The 20,376-nt window shown below is 38.9% G+C and overlaps 1 protein-coding gene across 1 annotated transcript in view; it reads left to right on the top strand.

The window, feature by feature from the left end:
- Positions 1–20,376, top strand: part of SHB (SH2 domain containing adaptor protein B) — a 169,498-nt gene that overhangs the window by 102,508 nt on the left and 46,614 nt on the right. The window contains exon 3 of the mRNA XM_083355510.1: positions 1,490–1,705. Coding sequence (XP_083211636.1) covers positions 1,490–1,705 — 216 coding nt within the window. The remainder of the gene's footprint in view (positions 1–1,489; positions 1,706–20,376) is intronic.

The following is a 20,376-nucleotide window of genomic DNA, read 5'->3' as shown; positions in this document are numbered from 1 at the left end:
CACATCCTATCTATAGGGCCAAAGTTTAGTAGATAAGTAAATATAGGATGGTAATCATCAGGGCTTTTTTTATCATAGAATGCTCAGAACAGAGTTCCGGCACCTTTTTTGGATGGAACCTTGTAGGATAGGCAAGGCGGGTTGTATGACACGTGTGAGTTCCGGCACCTTTTTGTTTTACAAAAAAAGCACTGGTAATCATCATGCAAGAATTACCTTCACCAGCAAGTTACTTTTTTATTTAATGTTTATAATTGCCAAACTCAGCTTGCTTTAATATGCATGATTTTACAGACTTTTTCATCAGAATTAAGAGATTGAAAGATAACATTACTAATCACAAATGCCAAGCCTTGTGATGTAATCTTCAAGAGAATTTGGAGTAGCTTCTAGGGAGCCCATTTGTTCACAATATTCATTTGATTTGCTCTAGCCGCTCTGTTCCCTAGGAATATTTCCCATGGTGTTATAATCTGGAAAGTTAGGGCCCCTAGTAAGTTGAGTTACCACACGTTGTAATTTCTTGATCATAGCAAATGGCATTTTAAGCTTAGAGCAACAGTAGCAACTGCATGATAAATTTCATGATAAAAAGTGCCCCAGTTCTGCTTAGATATTCTATACCAGGCAATGCTGTCAAAGACCATCATGTTAACATAGTGCTTGGAGCATAGCTTATTAAAGGGGAAGGTGTCTTTTGATATCACGTTCAGAGAAACCCTTTACATCTATTGAATACAATTAAAATTCAAAACAACTTAAAGGTGCTTTGATATCTGTGTATTTAGACCGGCTCTATGCAGATACAGCATCTTGCCATTGTTCTTCTGTTTTTCTTAAACTATGGCATTATGACAACTAGCAAGCTTCATGACCTGTATTAGATTTGTTGGGTGGCAAATTACGTGAGCTTTTTCTGAAGCAGCCTTCCCCTCACAGGCTCCAGTTATGTTAGTGGGAAATTTTAGCATTGTTTGTCATCCCATCTATATGCTATCACATTGGAAGAGCATATAGGTGCAACTTCACCAGCTCTGAGGCTGCCTCAAACTGTGAATGTGCATAAGAAACCAAGATTCTTTTTGGCCATTTCAGCAGTTTTAAGGGATGAAATGTATAGCTTAAACCTCTGAAAGACTTAAGAAACTTGTAGGAGAGAGAGAGAATGAGAGGGAGTGAGAAAGAGAAAAAAGGGTGAAAATGTCAGCCCAGCCATTCTGGTGGGTTCAAGGACCTGCATAAAGAATTCTCTTGAGTCACATATAAGCCCTTGGCTTGTCCTTTCCGCTCTACAATCTTGCTGAAATTATAGGAACCTATTTCCTGTGATTCTTAACTTTCCTGACCTTTTGGTAAATTATATATTGCCATTTGGTAAACTGTTATCACAGACTTTGTTATGTTTCTTCTTTTGTTCAGTTTGAGAGAAGCTAAACTTTGGTAGCTTACATATTACAAAATTAATCCAATTATTTTCCCATTCTGACAGAGTTACAGAGACAAGACAGTGTGAAGCCCCAGCAAAAAGACATCCAGCTGTATGACACACCTTACGAACCTGAAGGCAACGGCGTGGAATCTGATTCAGAAAGTGCTATGAGTCAATGCCTGAGAGAGAGCAAGTTGCCACAGGATGATGATAGGCCCGCAGATGAGTATGATCAGCCATGGGAATGGAATAAGGTCACCATTCCTGCTTTAGCAGGTGAGAGCCTCTGAAGGAAATCATTACAAGTCTGTCTTGTGCCTCGCAGGAAATATTAAAATAAGTTGATGCTGTTTTAGACTCAGCATAATAGAATGTTTTTGTGATGTTGAGTGTATGTTACTGTGATCTGAGAAAATCAAACAGAAAGCCTTGCTGTTCAGAGGCAGCACACTTCTGAACAATAGACAAGGAAAACTGTCAAGACTGGGTCATAGCTACAGGCTCGGTACACAAATTTAAACAATGGAATGTGCATTATCCTATAGAGGACCACTAAAAGCCTTTTCTGGAAACAGTCCTAGCTCCATATCTGAATTCTTATCTCAGCTTTGGTTTTAACTGGCTGGGTGTCAGAAGATATTGGGGAATTGCAATCTATTCTATTTGATAGACGGTTTGTCAGATTCAGTCATGGTAGCTAGGTCTCACAATGTGGCATCTGCACATAATATAACCATCCCTTCAACCAGATCTGTCAAAGCTTCAGAAGCCAAAAACAGGGGGAAAGATATCATAGATGGCAATTTGTCAGTATTATCATGGGTGGATTTGTGGATGCAGGACTGAATGTTATAGGTACAGAAAAATCCAGTAACATTTGTTTACTATTTATTTTACTGGAGCCAAAATAATGATGATTTTCAAAATCTTACACCTGTTCCATATTTTACTTCACAGAAACTTAAATTTTCATAGAAGACTAGATTTTTGATGGAGTGACAGCCATAGAGGGAGTTTTTAATTTTCTCTTACCTGATGATACATTACTTTTTGAAAGTGAATTAATTACCGTAATCTGACAACCCAAACAGCATAGTTTAGTATCAATCATATATAGATTCAGATTAGCAAAATAAGGTTGCTACACAGTCATTTGGGAGATTATTCAACACAACTTGTTGTTTTGAAATGTGTGTAAGGCAAAAAATGTGTTCCATTATATCAGGAGGGGAAAAAATGAGCATTAGATGAAATTTCAGGAGCTGTTTTTAAGATTGTTTTTATCACATTGCAAAAACGTTGGCCTTTGGCCTTCAGTATTTTGGCTGTGAGGCTACTCTTTGGTGAGGAAATTTCTCTTCTATCTCTATCTCTCCCCCTTTTTCTCTCTGCTATTTTCTGTATATCTATATATTTGTATCCCAAACACCTGATACACAAATAGATTATAGCAGATAGGATTGTGCCTTAAATGTCCCTGCCCCCGTATCTTCTACTGCAGATCCTCCAGACCTCCCAGAGCATACTTGCCCTTCCTCACTACGTCTTTCAGAATTGAATCTGAATTCATTTTAAAACACTCGTTGCCTTTTAATTTCACATATTTTATTCTCCTACCACAGCTTAACAACCTGATTGGCAGGAGGAATGAACTTCCTTCCTAAATCATTGAGATGCAGACCAGAGTTGTAGATGTGTCTGCTGTCTAAGGTATTGCCTTTCTGTGTATAATAAGCCCTGAGGAGATGCTACTTCGTTTCTTTTCACTTGAGATCAATGCTAGTGTAACTCATAACTATATAACGAGATTCTGGAATGATTCCTTATTGTTAATTGAATTTCTGGTACAAGTGTGTTGAGGCAGTTGCTGTTAACAGAAGAGAGTCCCTAACCAGCTTTCTGGGCAGAGGGTTGTATTTTGATGTTATGCTTAATTTGGTTGCAATTAATGAGGCAACATCTGTTTGTTAGAAATTATTGTTCTGTACAAGTAAGTAGAAATTTTAACCTGTGTGAAACTGCATTTGTAGAAGATAAAGAGCAGTATATATCAGTGGTGACTTTTTCTCTGTATGCTAATACTTTCTACTGATTTTCTGCTTAAGTGAAGATTCTAATTAGCAGTTTTGCTCATCCAGTACATACTAAGAGTAAACAGGTATTTAGTGCTCAGGACTGTAGCCACAAAGGAGAAGTTGAGTGCCTTGTGAAATATTGTAGATTTCTCTTCTATTTTTTAAGATGTCCTAAAGTTTTAAGAATATTCTCATTTGGGACAAAGGGACATATATACACTGTGCTTAAAAGTTTGTGAATTGTTTTAAATTTTCAATATTTGCATCAGTATGACCTAAAATGTGGTTTGTTCTCTACATAAGTCTTTAAACTAGATAAAGAGAAGCCAGTTAAATAAATGAGTCAAAACATTACAATAGCCCTCAACTTATAACCTGTCATTTAATGACCATTTACAGCACATTTCAGTATCACTTCCAGCCCTCATAAAACATCCTGCCACTCCCTTCCTAGGTAACATGACAGTTCAGGTCCTTGGCAACCTGTTTGTATTTGCAACTGTTTGCCAAGTGCCCTGAAATTATGGATTCTCTGCTGGTTTGCCCAGAAAATCAATAGGAAAGCTGGCAGGAAAAGTTGCAAAAAAGTCAGTAGGAAAACTGGTAGGAAAAGTTTCAAGCCAAGGGACATTGGATTTCAGCTCCATTCCCCCAGCATGCCAAGGGATATCCCCTCCCCTTCATGCAGGGAGGTGATATTCCTCCCACACACTAGAAGAACTGACCTCAAATCTGGTGAAAAAGCTAGTGAAACAGCAGTCTGCTGTGCCACTCAGAATTCTGGCATTGGCTGTTGTTTTCCTCTCCCCTCTGGAAAGTTCAGTAAAGTTTCAATCTCTGAGAGATGGGGAGTACTCTTAGAGCAGGGGTTGGCAACCTTAAACACTTAAAGAGCCATTTGGACCCATTTCCCACAGAAAAGAAAACACTGGGAGCCACAAAACCCTTTTGACATCTAAAATGAAGATTACACTGCATATATCGTTTTTTACCTTTGTGCTATGTATAAAAAAACCTATAGTGTGTTGCATTTATGAAATCAATGAACTGCTACAAAGAAAACAAATTTTTATTTCTGCATGCAACAAAAACATTTTGAACTCCAAAAAAAATAATAATGCTGGGTCGAAGGTTACTTTCAAATAAAATACTGAATGTCTACTTGAGTCCTCTTCGTATTTATGAAATAAAAAGCCGGTGCAAACTATAAAAACTACAAATAGAAAAATAGAAAAGAAGAAAAATTGCGGGGGGGGGGAAGAAAAGGACAGGAGAAAGAGGAAAAAAACCCTTTCTCCTACATCCCAACAGGTAAAAGCAATTTGAGTAGCTTATCTACCATCTTTAAATACAGCATAATTATCCCCATTAAAAAAAATAATGAAAAAAATTCATTAAACGTTCTTACTAAAAGTCCAGTAAGGACAACCACATATATTCATAATTTCTCTCTCCCTCCCTCCCTCTCCCCCTCTCTCCCCCTCCCTCTCTCTCTCTCTTTCTGCCCTTGGTCTGCCAATCCTCTTCCCCCGCTCAGTATGTTTGTGTGTGAGAGAGAGAGAGACAGACAGACAGACAGAGGCACAGAGAGAGAGGCTATCTCTCTCTCTCTCTCTCTCTCTCTCTCTCTCTTTCTCTCGGCTTTAGGCTGCGGACCTTCTGGACCTCCGTCTTCTTGCAGGCTCCAACCAACCGTTTTGTATCTCCCCGAGGTTCCCGGGCTGTAGCCAAAATAGTTGCAATCGGAATACGCAGATAAAGCAGTGTTACGCTGGCATTGAAGGCAAGCAGAGGCAGCGGACGGAGCAGGCAGGGCTCCCAACATCTAGCCTGGGACCCAGGGCAGCTCCTTCAGACTAACAGACTGCCTGCTAGCTAAGCACTCGGAGCTGGCGAGCGAGTCTGACTGCACGCCGCAGCTGAGTTGCTGCCAAAAAAGCCACCCCCATGTTCTTTTTCGAGAACAGTGGCTTCTTCTTTGCATCCCTGCCATGCATAACGTTGTTCAGTGTTCTGATGGTAGTGTCATGAACATTGACATTGGCCAATGCAAGCATGGCCTTTTGTTTCTTAGATATTACCTTAGGATTCTTAGATACCACCCAAGGTACTGCATGCCTTGTTCTTGTTCTTAGTTGGATGACCACTCCTGAGGAGAGTAATTTGGAGCTGAATTGACTCCATTTGTACACAATTTGCCTTACAGTGGCTTGGTGGAGTCTAAACTGCTTGTAAACAGTTTTGTAATCTGTTCTAGGTGAGCGTCAAATGTTTTTCAAAGGCCTTCAAAAATCTTCTTTGTTTGGGCCATAAGACACTTCCACCGACCTGTGTTATGTAAATAATTCTTTGATAGTGAATACTCCAATGCTGTTATTTAAATAAAGCAGATGATCACATCTGATCATCACCCATTTTATTAAAGCACCTAACTCTAATTTCTCCTTTAAATGAACTGATAATCCTGGAGGTTCACATATTTTTGCCACACATATAATATGTATGTTTGGATTATTTTCCTAAATAAATTAATGAACAAGTATAATATTTTTGACTTGTTTGTTTAATTGGGTTCAATTTATTAAAATATGGGACAGATCATCATGTTTTAAGTTGCATTGATGCAGAAATACTGAAAATTAAAAAGGGTTCACAAACTTTTAAGCACCACTATATTCAGTTGCTTATTCAGGGCTTTTTTTCTCATAGAATGCTCAGAACGGAGTTCCGGCACCTTTTTTGGATGGAACCTTGTAGGGTAGGCAAGGCGGGTTGTATGACATGTGTGAGTTCCGGCACCTTTTTCTTTTACAAAAAAAGCACTGCTTATAATTAAGCCTTCTTTCTTTCAGCATGGCTATTTGGAAGACTCACAAGAATTTGACATTATTTTATTATCAATGGAGGCCCAAAACTTTTTACAATGTGAAAATGACATCCCTAACTGTCATCACTATTAACATTAAACAGTCTTGTTCATTTAAATTCCTTCCTCATTTCTATTCTTCCTCCCTTCCTGTTTCGAGCAGTGTGAAATAGGTTGCTCCATTCTGCTGCTTGACTAGGCCTGTTCTATTATTTAAAATTGAAAAGCATTGAGCATCATTTTACTAATTAAACTATTTCTAGCCAGACTTATTACTTTATATATTTCATGTCTGCTGTGTATTGGAGTGTGTATTGTATGAAGCAATAGCTTAACAGATGACAGCTAGAAGAGGCTGTACATAACTGCCGCAAGGCGTGGCTCAGCTTTCGGCGGGAAAGTCTGGTTAAAGTGATTGGTTGTCAGCTCAGCAGCCAGAGTATATAAAGGGCACAGGCAGCCCATTCTGTTGCTGGTTCTTCTCTACAAATAAAGAGCTGAATTCACTGCCTGGCGTTGTCTTGTGTGTGTTAACCCACTACACTTCAATGTCTTTCAATATTTTAAATTATACAGTACCTCACCATTACTTCTCAGGATATTACTATAAAAGTACAAAATATATTTCTTATGTGCTGAACAATCTGCTGTCAGGGCAAGGTTAAACATCAAAATTGCAAAGCAAGAGTACCAATGTTTAAGCATCTGAAACAGAATAACCACCAGTTACTTTCTAGACTGACTGTCATAGAGAAGAAAAAATAAATTTTGCTCAAATAATTCTGGTTTTACTCCAGAAAAATTAGTCTTATAAAAATAAAAATATAAAAACCATCACAACTTTAAAGTTCAGAAACCTCTAGAGAACAGCGGTGTAATGTTATGAATTATAATATACTATTCTGGAATATGACTGTACTGTGAGATACAAAAATTAGGGAAATAAATGCATGGCGCTTTAAGCAGAAAAGTGGGAGTTTTAATCAGTCATGTAGGTATCGTAAATTATCATAAAATAATATAGTTAAGATCTAAGACACACGAACAACATAGAAATGTTTATGAAACTGAAAACAATTTTCATTTATTAAAGATAATCGTGTATCTTAAGATATGAATTTAGCAGGAATTGATTGGTTGCTTGGTTCAATTGATTGGTTGACTGATTATGTGCCATTGAGTTATTTTTGACTTCTAGCATCCAGATAGATAAGAGTGGGTTAGGACGCTGAGCTTGTCGATCAGAAGGTCGGCAGTTTGGCGGGTTGAATCCCGAGTGCCGCGTAACAGAGTGAGCCCCTGTTACTAGTCCCAGCTTCTGCCAACCTAGCAGTTCGAAAGCACGTAAAACTGCAAGTAGAAAAATAGGGACCACTACGGTGGGAAGGTAACAGCGTTCCGTGTGCCTTTGGCATCTAGTCATGCCGGCCACATGATCACGGAGACGTCCTCAGACAAGCGCTGGCTCTTCGGCTTTCAAACAGATATGAGCACCGGCCCCTAGAGTCGGAAATGACTAGCACGCATGTGCGGGGGAAACTTTACCTTTACTTTATGATGAAAATGATCACCACTGTAAATCTATCCACCTTGCTGCTGGTGTCCTCTTCACCTCTTTCCTTCCATCTTTCCCAGCATTAGAATTTTCCCAGGAACTAAGTCTTTGTATAACATGTCCAGAGTAGAATAATTTGCACCTTATAACTGAACAGGAATAGCCTGCCTCAAATGATCTTGGATTATTGGAACATGTAGGGAAATAGTGATGTATTTCTGTGACAGAAACTTGCCTCAATTTGGCTATAGCTTTGAATTATTCAAATCAAACATCATATGAAATTGTTGGTTTATTGCTTAATAGGGAGAACAAAATGCAACATGTGGTGCTCCTTTTTTCATGAGTTAGGTAAAACTTATTCTAATCCAACGCTTACAAAGCTAAAGTCAACAATATGTCTTTATTGCTTTGCAATCTGTAATTACAATTGGATGTATTACTGGAGACTTCTTAATTTTTCTTAAAGCCAGTTTCATATTAAACACCTTAAATGTCTTTGTACTCAGTTGCTTCAGTTGGTAGTACGAACCTGGATTTATGTTTAAATTCAGCATACCTGATTTAATCATATATCCTAATCATATTGCCTGCAGAATGTCTAGAATGAAAACATTATATGGGTTTGCTTCATTTATATTTGCTTGATAGAAGGAATATTTATTTTATAAGATTCTTGGATAGAAAACAGACACCACTTTAGTAGAAACAGAATAAGTTTATACAGAAAACAGACATTGCTTTAGCAGAAACAGAATAAGTTTATAATAATGCTTGCCAGAAAATGTTTAAAATAATACAGGAAGTCAAGCTAGGCAGCCAAATGTATTGGATCCATAAATAATGCCATCTATTACATGCGGTGGCTCAGTGGGTTAGGACGTTGAGCTTGTCGATCAGAAGGTCGGCAGTTTGGCGGGTCGAATCCCGAGTGCCGCGTAACAGAGTGAGCGCCTGTTACTCGTCCCAGCTTCTGCCAACCTAGCAGTTCGAAAGCACGTAAAAATGCAAGTAGAAAAATAGGGACCACTACGGTGGGAAGGTAACAGCGTTCCATGCGCCTTTGGCGTCTAGTCATGCCGGCCACATGACCATGGAGGCGTCCTCGGACAAGCGTTGGCTCTTCAGCTTTGAAACGGAGATGAGCACCGGCCCCTAAAGTTGGAAACAACTAGCACGCAAGTGCAGGGGAACCTTTACCTTTACCTATTACATGCAGATAAAGCTTTTGCTACTACTTTGTCTCATGAGCAAACATTTTTATCTGTCCAAGCAATTGCTGAGCCTTTCTGTCTATAAGCAGGAAAGAATTGAGGCTTTTTGGACAGAAGAGCCAGTTCGAGATGATCCTACTGCAATCGGATTTTTTCTTTATGGCAGGGGTCTTCAAACCTGGCCTTGCTGCGGAGTTCTGGGAGTTGAAATCCACAAGTCATAGAAGGGCCAAGTTTGAAGACCCGTGGTCTATGATGTTCATTTTTCCGCAGTCTGGTTTCTTCCAGTTGAACTAAAATATAGCTCTCAGATCTCTATATCTTTACAACTATTCAACCAGTTGAGGCTGGAAACTGAATATTGGACTAATTGTCTCTAGGTCAAAAGAAGCTTTATTTGTACCAAAAAAATACCTAATGTAAAAGCTATGTTATTCAAGATTATTATAGGAAATCCATGGTGACTGGTAATTCTGAGAGCACTAACACATTTGGAATCTACCAGTTAAGAATAGACTAGATAAGAGGTCTGGATCTTGAATCCAAATTCAGGAATATATAAATTCAGTTTTTAAAAACCTTGATAGTCTTATTATAAAAATAAAAATCATAAAATATAGTATGGTGCCTTCATTCTTTAGTAATCACTGACCACAATTCTGCAAATTAACAAAATTAAATATTTTTTTATTTCAAATAAAATTATTAGTAGATTGTCCTGGTGATTGAGGCATGTCAGGTTTTACAAACTGTATAAAAATTCTTGTCATATTCAAGGAATCATGCAGGTCTGATAGTGGCAACTGTACATAAAAATTTAGAAATGTCTGGGTACTTCACCCAATAACAAGTTATGAAGTGGTACCTTGAATCCTTATAGAAGGTGCAGTATGATAGGTCATATGCTGCGAATTCAATGGTCTTTCCCAAGGGTACAGCCTTAGTCATAAAAAATTTATAAAATTTTCCTTCAAGCACAGCTGTCGGGAAGGCATTTAAATGTGCTACTAATGTTCATGCTCTTTAGAAGTTGGAAATGGTTATTTGATTTAAATACCTTAGCAGACTGAAAAAAGGGGCTTGACTGCTCAGAAAATGCATTCTTGGGTAATTCAGAAGGTCCAACTGACCAGTTGTATTGCTTGAGTGTAAAAAATGGTCAGTTAAAATCCACCATCAAAATACCGTATTTTCCGGCGTATAAGACGACTGGGCGTATAAGACGACCCCCTACATTTTCTGTTAAATTATAGGGTTTGGGCTATACTCGCCGTATAAGACTACCCCTCTTCCAACGCACACTAAATAAAAATTAAAAAACATCAGATTTGATTTTAATATGGTAATTTTAATTCAAATGCTTATGACATGCAGGTGCTTAGTAGGAAAACTGTCACTTATAAACATAAGGCTGTTTGTCATCAAACATGTAAACATAAAACAGTGCAGGTGGAAATAATAATAATAATAATAATAATAATAATAATAATAATAATAATAATAATAAGAATAAGAAGAAGAAGAAGAAGAAGAAGAAGAAGAAGAAGAAGAAGAAGAAGAAGAAGAAGAAGTTGGAGGGGACCTTGGAGGTCATCTAGTCCAACCCCCTGCTAAGGCAGGAAACCCTATAAACCCTGTAAAAAATCACAGACTGCAGCTTCTTCTCCAATTGGTCCCACTTTCCCTGCGCAGACTAAATGGGAGATCCGCTCCAGGTTTTCCAGCCAGCCCTGTCCCTAAATTTTCAGCACCCGGTGTATAAGACGACCCCTGACTTTTGAGAAGATTTTCATGGGTTAAAAAGTAGTCTTATACGCCAGAAAATACAGTAATCTAATTTGAGGACCCATATTATTCCAGTTTTTGCCAGGATGATCACATTGAATCCTAATTATCTATCATAATAAAAAAATAGATTTCTTGAGCATAAATTAATAACTTTAACCAGTGCACCATAATAGGTCCGTGCACCTAGTAATGCAGGAGAGAAGCAACTATCTCACTGTTTAGAAAGATTCACAGTCAGGACCTCGGTTATGGACCTCATGCTGCATCCCAGATTGTTCACCCTAATACTCAATCTATTATCTCTAAACTGGCTCTAACAATAACAAAAGAGCATTCCTTCATGCGAAGTGGAGGGTAATATTCCCAATGCCACCTGCTGGAAATTGTGATTGATCCAAATACTCTTAGAATGCTGGCTGTCTTCTCATGGAACATCACAGAATGGAGTGCCAGGTCTAAAATTCAATCCACATGGTTTATGTTACCATGTTTGATGTCCCATCACTTTTGAACCAATCCCAAATTAATTTATGAGCCAAAGCAGAAGCCTACCCAAACAGCTTCATACTTACCTCCACTATCTTCTAAGATGTCATTCAAGCACTTAAGCTTGGAAATTGCTACCTGTCTCTTTCCACACATATCATAACTCTGAGTGTTGTCATCACTGTTCTGCTCACTATATACAGAAGTGAATGCTATATGTATTTACACATATATAGGCAATTATTTTACTTTGATTTCATAAAAAACTAGAGGCATTCTAGTTTGGAGAAGGCATAGCACTTTGGAGAAGCATAGGCAAAGTACATAAGCCTAAGCATGCATTCATATTCTGCCCACATAGGACGATTGAAATGGTTATATCCCAACTGTGTGTTTAGTAGATAAACCATGTTTTTCTCCTCTTGTTTAAAGCAGAAGCCAAATACTGGCATTTCCCCACAAATCTTATAGAAATTACGATCTTTGGAAATGATAGTGAATCTTTGAATTTTTTGAAATGGTAGTGCAGTGATATGAATTTTACTCAGGGTAAATAAATACCCAAAGAGAATATTAGTTATTGTGATCTTTTTCTTTTCCATTTAAGTAGCAGTCGTTCTTTTCACCTTTTAAAGTCAGATGTTGCAATTTTTCTACTATTCCCTCAACATACTGAGGGCAAACATTATTGTAAAATCCATTGCTTCAATATGAAAAATCAACAGTGTAAAAGTAGTATCTCCATGCCCTTAGAAACATTCTGTAGATAGGCAAGATTGGAGGTGTACATTTAATTTCATTCACTCATCCTTCCAAGTCCGGCAGTATTGCATAATGCATGTTAGAAATTTCATTGCAAGTAGTTTTCAAAAAATTCTGAAATGAACTGCAACTTCATTGCAGTTGACAGTTTTATCTTTTTTAAACTGCTATTCTGTAGATTGATTGCAGTTTTTATTCTAATGCATTATTATATTGCAAACATAAAGATTCTCTGAAGTTAGTTTTGATTGTTTTCCAGAGTTGGTGAATACATGAACAGAGTGTGACAAAGATGATATGCAATTTAGACAGGATTTTTTCTTCTTCTTCTTCTCATCTGGAGGCAATATATGACAAGAGTGGTGAGACACTGAAGTAACTTAGCTATCTCGATATTTAATATGTGATTGTTACAGTAGCAAAGTACCTACAGCAAGAAGGCAAACTCTTATATGAAAACCCTTTTTCAACTGTAAATATCAAAATATGTAAAATCCCTTGGCCTTGTAGCTGTCCTCTTGTTTATGAGCGGAAGACAGAAGTCAGTTAACATATTTTTTATAAGTCATTGTCAGGCATGTTGCATTAGAACAGTGGTGGCGAACCTATGGCACACATGCCAGAGGTGGCACTCAGAGCCCTCTCTGTGGGCACACTTGCCATGCCCCAGAGATGGCAACTGTCCCTCTTCAAGCAGCCGCCTGCTAACTCGCCGGATGCATCCCAGCACGGCTGGTTTCCCTCCCCCTCCATCCCGTCCCTCCTGGCCTTGCATGCTCTCCTTTTCCTGGGCACGACCCACTGCATCGCCTCCTCAGCTGTTGGCTGGCTATCCAGCTCAGAGACTGCTTCTTTGAACTGCTGGTGGTGGGCTGCCGAGCCCCAGAATGCGCGCCAGTCAAGGGGCCAGCAGGCTGTGGCTGCTGACGGACACCGTTGGCCCCCATGTGCTCACTGTCCTCTGTGTGCAGGGGCCAATGGTGTCAGGCAGCAGCCACCCTGGCCCTTGTCTTGCCCCATGGCAATGGCACCCCCACCCTACCTCTCCGCATCCCGCAGGACGAGCCTCCTGCCTACCATCCCACCTGCCAGAGACCCCCTGGATTTCCTCCATCCCTGCCCACCCCCCAGAAGCGTCCCTCCCCACCAGCAACACTGAGGTGACCACACCCACCTTGGTCACACCTACCCAATTTGCCACGACCACTACAACCATGCCCACCCAGTGGGCCACGCCCACCCAGCACCCGGTGATAAATAAGAGGGTTCTGGGTTGCAGTTTGGGCACTCAATCTCTAAAAGGTTCGCCATCACTGGACTAGAACATAAGCTAGCATTTTTGTCTACCTGTATAACACTGCATCTCTGCCTGTTTCTTGGCCCAGTAGAAATCTCCCAGGAGAATCTCTAAGAACTGTTTTTTGATAACCCATTTTTCTTGGAAGTATTTTTTTGTAATATTTTATTAATTTTCTAATTTTACATTTAAGTATTTAAAAAGCAACGTGGTGGCTGGGTTAATCGATAGTTCAATAACAAACAAAAATCTTTAGTACAGATCTCAAGCTATCAAATCAAATAATTCCTCCCTTTTTCCCTTAATATCTACTGTCTCAGATTGAAACTATTACAGTTCTTGTTAAGTAAAGATAGCATTGTTACATTTACCAATAATTTTTTAGCTTATACATATCCTAATTACTTTAACATTCAATCTTTATAGACAATCAATGTCCTGTAATTAGTTTTTCCCAATTTTTAGTTTCCCATCAATATTTAAATTTAACATTTGATATTTACAATTTCCAAGTTTTAGGTAACCAAAGTTTCCTTTATCACAATTCATAGCAAAGTCTAATATTCAAGATACACATCTTATCTATTTGAATATATTCTATTTCCCACCATCTTACATCTAGTTAATAATACAGTATAACATCCTTATTTTCACCTAATTTCCAAATGTCTTAAATTTAATGACCAAAATTTCCCCTATTTCAACATCAAATATCTCCTCTTTTTCCCTTAATATCTACTGTCTCATATTTAAGCTAATAGAGTTCTTATTATATCAACTAAGTAAAAACATGTTTATTACATTTATCAAGAAATTTTTAGCTTATACATATCTTAATTACTTTTACATTCTATCTTTATAGACAATATCCTATTTGTTTTCCCCAATTTTTAATTTCCCATCAATATTCAAATTTAACTTAATATTTATACCTCCAAGTTTTAAATGACCAAAATTTTCTTTATCTCAGTTCATAACAAAATCTAGTATTCAAAATACACATCTTGTCTATTTGAGTATATTCTACTTTAATTAGTAATATAAAATTCTCTCTTGTAAATCAAAAACCCAAATTTCTTCAGCCTTATTCTGGCTTTCTTCCTTTGCCAGCTCGCCTTCCATGTCAATGCTTTTAAGTCATCAAATAGATCTCCTTCTGTTGTTATATATATTATTTGAAATAAAAGAGACCATCCAGTCGCCATTTTTTGAAAGGGCTATTATTCCAGATCCCCATAGTTGTCCTAATACAGACATGTCAAACACAAGGCCCGGGGGCCGGATCAGGCCCGCAAAGTGGTTTCATGCAGCCCGCGAAGCCATCCTGGAAACAGTGAGGGAACGGCCCCCTCTGCCTTGGCCCTGGCCCAGAGACCCTCCTTCTGCCAGAGACCCTCAGATCTGTCCCACTCCTGCCCAGGCCCCCATAGGCACCCTTGATGCCAATGGATGTAGAGCTGGCCACGCCCACCCAGTAGGCCACGCCCACCCAGTAGGCCACGCCCACCCAGTAGGCCACGCCCACCCGGGCCCCCTGAGGGCAACCGCAATGCTGATGCGGCCCTCAATGAAATTGAGTTTGACACCCCTGTCCTAATATGTTTGTCTTCCCTTCAGTCTGTTCTTCTTGCACCTCAAGTTTCTTCTGATTTATATAGAAAGTCTTTTCCATTTTCAGTGTTGTCAGCCCCTTTTCTGGATTTTCCATTGACTGTATTTGTTGGTTAGTTGAATCCTCTATCATAGTATTTAATTGTTCCACTTCTTCTGTTATGTTCTCCGTAGTTGATTCTTTAATTGTAGTTAAAATCTGGGTTCATGTATCTAGGCTGACATCTTGTTCTTTTCTGTAGCATCTTATTTCATCACAAGCTAGAAGAATGGTTTCATGTATTACTTTCAATATAAAAAGAATCTGTTCCTGGTCTTCATCCATATTCTCTTAATGGTGTGTTAAATTGAGAGTTTTAAAGTCAGAGAATGAAAATAGTTTTATAACTGGGTATAGAACACATTAAGAAAACCAAGATCATGGCATCCGGCCCTCTCAATTCCTGGCAAATAGATGGGGAAGAAATGGAGGTAGTGACAGATTTTATTTTCCTGGGCTCCAAGATCACTGCAGATGGGGACTGTAGCCAAGAAATTAAAAGACGCTTGCTCCTGGGGAGGAAAGCCATGGCAAATCTAGACAGCACACTAAAAAGCAGAGACATCACCCTGTCAACAAAAGTGCGTATAGTCAAGGCTATGGTCTTCCCAGTTGCAATGTATGGCAGTGAAAGTTGGACCATAAGAAAGGCTGAGCGCCAAAGAATTGAGGCCTTTGAACTCTGGTGCTGGAGAAGACTCCTGCGAGTCCCTTGGACTGCAAGGCAATCAAACCGGTCAGTCCTAGAGGAGATCAACCCTGACTGCTCTTTAGAAGGCCAGATCCTGAAGCTAAAACTCAAATACTTTGGCCACCTAATGAGAAGGAAGGACTCACTGGAGAAGAGCCTAATGCTGGGAAAGATTGAGGGCAATAGAAGAAGGGGACGACGGAGAATGAGGTGGCTGGATGGAAACACTGAAGCAGTAGGCGTGAGCTTAAATGGACTCCAGAAGATGGTAGAGGACAGGAAGGCCTGGAGGAACGTTGTCCATAGGGTCGCGATGGGTTGGACACGACTTCGCAGCTAACAACAACAACATAGAACACAGCTGAGCTTCTCACAGCTGATATTTGTCAAGGTTGAAAAAGTCTTATCTATAGTCTGAGCTTCAAGTCAAGTCTCCTTAAGACAATAACAAGTTGCAATATCAAACCTGGCCACAGGATGTCACCATTGTCGTTTAAGATTTTTTAAGTCCAAAATTTTTTAAATCCTTTTTCCAATTTTATTTCTTTTTTGTAAATAAAACCAAAGTCTTCAGTAAAGATAAGAAATCTTTTGGCCCCCAGATTTTAGAAGCATATAAATCCAGTTAGATTAAGGTTATTCTTTCAGTATTTTAACTCCCCTGGATAGTCATTTGCCGCTATTCTTAGAGGGTGGGATAGACGTTCCCTTCCCTCCCTTCTCACAGGAGGGAAGATACTTTGGGCAGCTTTGACAGAAGAAAATAATTAGGATGAAGAGAGGTTCAGTTCTCACCCAGTCTGACCCACGCTGCTTTAAAAGTGCCTGGTGATAAGATTGACTTTGGCTGTCTGCAGCCTAGTGACAAGCCATATTTCTATGGCCGGTCTTTCGTCTGCCGGTTTGGAGGGCTGCCCCAGATCAAGCGAAAGGGCTACCGCCCTCCCACGATCAAGCGGGGGTCCCCTCCTTGCTTGTCGCCCCTATAGGGCAACTCTTCACCCTTTCCAGAATCCCCCAGTGGAGTGAAACCGAATGTGGAAGACGGAGCTCGCCTTCCAGCGGCCGCGATGGCAAACCGGATGTCAGACATTTTTCTTGGAAGTATTATTTGAACTGCTTTGCCACTACCTTCTTGGAGGATTTTCTTTTAAATTTCCCAATCTATCCTGCATTCTGGGATTTTGTTGTGGTCTCTTATGCAACTAGATAGGATCTTAGCTTAATTTAGCTTTTTCTGAGATCAGCCAAGATTCCAAGTCCTGTCTTTTGCAGTTCTAAGCAAAAAAAGTAGAAAATATTGAATATGTGCTTTAATTTCATGTATGACAGTTTCATATGATATTTTGAAGTAATGTAAATGTCTGTATTATCAAACTCTCAAATATCAGCAGGGATTCTGGCACAGACTTTTTATAATTGGGAGAAAATATCAGTCAATCCAGATTTTGCCAAGAACATCAAAACATGCATTTCTTACAGTAATCATTTACATGGCTGAGTAAGAAAGTGTACATTTGTGAACTTATAAAAGCTATCACTTCTTCGTTAATGTTTTGTTAAGAAAAAGAGCAGAAGGTGTAGTAGCTTTCTGCTTCTTCTATATCCATGTCACTTTTCTGCAGCTGATAGATTAGGTTTACTTTCTTGTAGCTGATGGCCTTGAGATGTATTCATTGGAGTGTATATTGGAATGAAACTAGAAAACTCCCATTGCCTTAGGACAGTGATGGCGAATCTTTTAGAGACCTAGTGCCCAAACTGCAACTCAAAACCCACTTATGTATCGGCAGGTGCTGGATGGGCGTGGCCTATTGGGTGGGTGTGGCCCATTGGGTGGGCATGACTGCGGTGGTAATGGCAGATTGAGTGAGACTAAAATATTCAATCAATCAATTCCAACGTTGTGAGATTTTTTTTGTCCAGCGAGTAGTTGAAATTGATTGATTGATTAACCTTTTTTTTTTTGCACACAGCAGCGGAGGCCTAAAGTGAAAAGGTTTTATGAAACCCAGCTGAAGGGCTAGGACTGGGACGATGGCTCGTGTGCCCACAGAGGGGGCTCTGCGTGCCACCTGTGGCACGCGTGCCATAGGTTCGCCACCACAGCCTTAGGAGATTCAATCCAATTCTGCCTCCAGAGAGGAAGAGGCCGGAATAAAACAATAATGAGGAAAAAGCTACACAGACACACATACAAAAGCTGTTTTGTCTCAACAAAGAAGTCATTTTTATAATGGGGGAGAGAAAAAACTATACCATTTCTTATGCATATATGGATCTTCTTGTTGGTGATGGTTCTATACCCTTTAAAGGTTATGAAATGCCTTTTTAGTTCTACTGCTAAATAAAGCTTTCATTTCAGAATGACATAATTCTATCTGTAGAAACCCCATACTGATTTTGGCAAGCTGAGATGTTCTCTGATCTGAGCTGCTAATACTCATTTGGTGTGCCAGCCAGAGTATATTGGTAGTAGGCCGTAAGATAACTGCTAGTTGGTAACGGTATATATTTTAATTAAGAATTCTGTGAGCTCAATAAGAGGCATAAGAGGCCAGTTGTATCCATATAATTCACTCATTTTTCCTCTGACTGATCAGGCTCCCCTAAAGGAAATAATTTTGCTCCAGGCGTTCATTACATATGATAATCAGTGGTGTACTCAGCAAACTGCAGCGACACCAAAACAGTAATACATGCAGTCATCATATAGCTGCCACAATTACATATTTTTCCTAGCATCTGACACAATGTGAAGGTTACAACATTTGCACAATGTCACACAAATTCCATCATTTGCTCTCCCTTGTCCTCCACTGCAGATGGCCATGGATAGGAATATTCATTCTCTTCTGATGCAGGCACATTACCATCAATTATAAAAACTCTGCTTCCTAATTCATCTTTTCATGAGTCAATGCTTTAAGCTTTCTGTCTTCCAGACAGGCAGTGTACAATGAACAATAACATGTTGAAACACGGGAAGCTGTATTGCTGTGCACTCTTATGCCATTTATAATGTAAAAGTAGAACATCCTATTAGTTTTAATTCAGGAAATTGTTTCTTAGCAATCAAAAAATCTGGAGGTGCTCTGGAATCCTGCCACATTTAATGGATAGAGTTCTGCAGTAAAATTACCATCACAGTAACCATAGGAAATTTTAAATGCAATTATGCTCTTTTAAATGTGACTTCCTTATCATCTACACACAGAGTTGACAAGAGTTCCTTGTCTGACTTCTCCAATTAAATGATTGCTTGCAGCGTTTATGTATGATTGTAAATGGATTATTGTCTGCTAGCAGTGTAGGTAGATTAATTATTATAGCAATCTTTTTAAAGAATTATGCATATACCTCTCAACATTACAGAATATTCTGTTTTGCACAATAAATGTTTAGTTTAATTCCATTTTGTGAACCATTTGCGCCTATTTGCTTCTTGGTTATTATTCTGTGTTCTTTAGAATAGTTTGTATGAAGTTTTTTCATAATTTCATGTCACTCAGGGCCACCTCACCTTAGCTAAGACTTCCTATGTGGATATTACATTCATGTTAATGACTAAAACACATGTCTATTTTTTGTATGGTCACAAGAGTAGACTTGAACATGCAAAAGTGTAGTCAAATAAAAATGCTACATGTGGCACCCTAATCTTTTTGTTCAATTAAATGTTTATTACAATCATAATAAATGAGCGTTGGGTTAAAATTAAAAAGCATAATATTTCACCCAGTGTTTTGCAATAGCTCCTTGGGCAGATATAACAGCTTTCAAAGATTTCAAGTAGCCAACTAAGAGTCTTCCTATTCTTGCTTGCTCTTTGTATCTTTTCCCACTCTCCCTTGCCCAACTCTCAGGACTCAGAAATATTCTTAGAATTTCTTGCATGCACTGTGTGCTTGAGATCTCCTCACAAATTCTAAATAATATTCAAATCTTAGGACTGAGAAGACCTAAGATTATAGTACCTTTGTATTTCTTTTCCTATAAGTACTTCATGGTTTATTTGGAAGTATGTTTCAGGCTGTTGTCTTGCTGAAATATCAATCTTTTTTCAATCTCAATTTCTTCCTTGACTGGGAGACATTAGATGCAAAGAATATGCTGGTGTTTAGCTGAATCATTCTTCTATGCCCTCAATATTTCCTATGCTTCTGGCTGCCAAAGGATAATAGAGTAATTCCTATATTTTATGGTTGGCAAAGTATGCTTTTCCTGAAATGTTTTGCCCTTTTTGCTCCCAACATTTTTTGTGCTGTTGCAGCTGAATACCTCAATTTTGTTTCATCATGCCAAAGCATTTTGTTCCAAAACACTTCCAAGTCTACCAGGGTTTCCTTTTACATACTTTAGACAATGTATTTTGTCATGAGATTAGAGAATTGACAAACTGTCCCAAACAGGGCCATTCTTGTACAAGCAACACTGCAATGTGGACAATTATTCCATTGTCAGCTAAACTTTTCAGCAGATTATTTGGAGTGATCTCTAGGTTTGTTTTACAAATAAGACCATTCTAGCAGAGAGATTTCTTGATGTTTGAGATCTTCATT

Source organism: Vipera ursinii, assembly GCF_947247035.1.
Source record: "Vipera ursinii genome assembly, chromosome: 2".
Lineage (NCBI taxonomy): Eukaryota > Metazoa > Chordata > Lepidosauria > Squamata > Viperidae > Vipera > Vipera ursinii.
The sequence above is the reverse complement of the archived record's forward strand: the minus strand, read 5'-3'. Positions and strand labels throughout refer to the sequence as shown.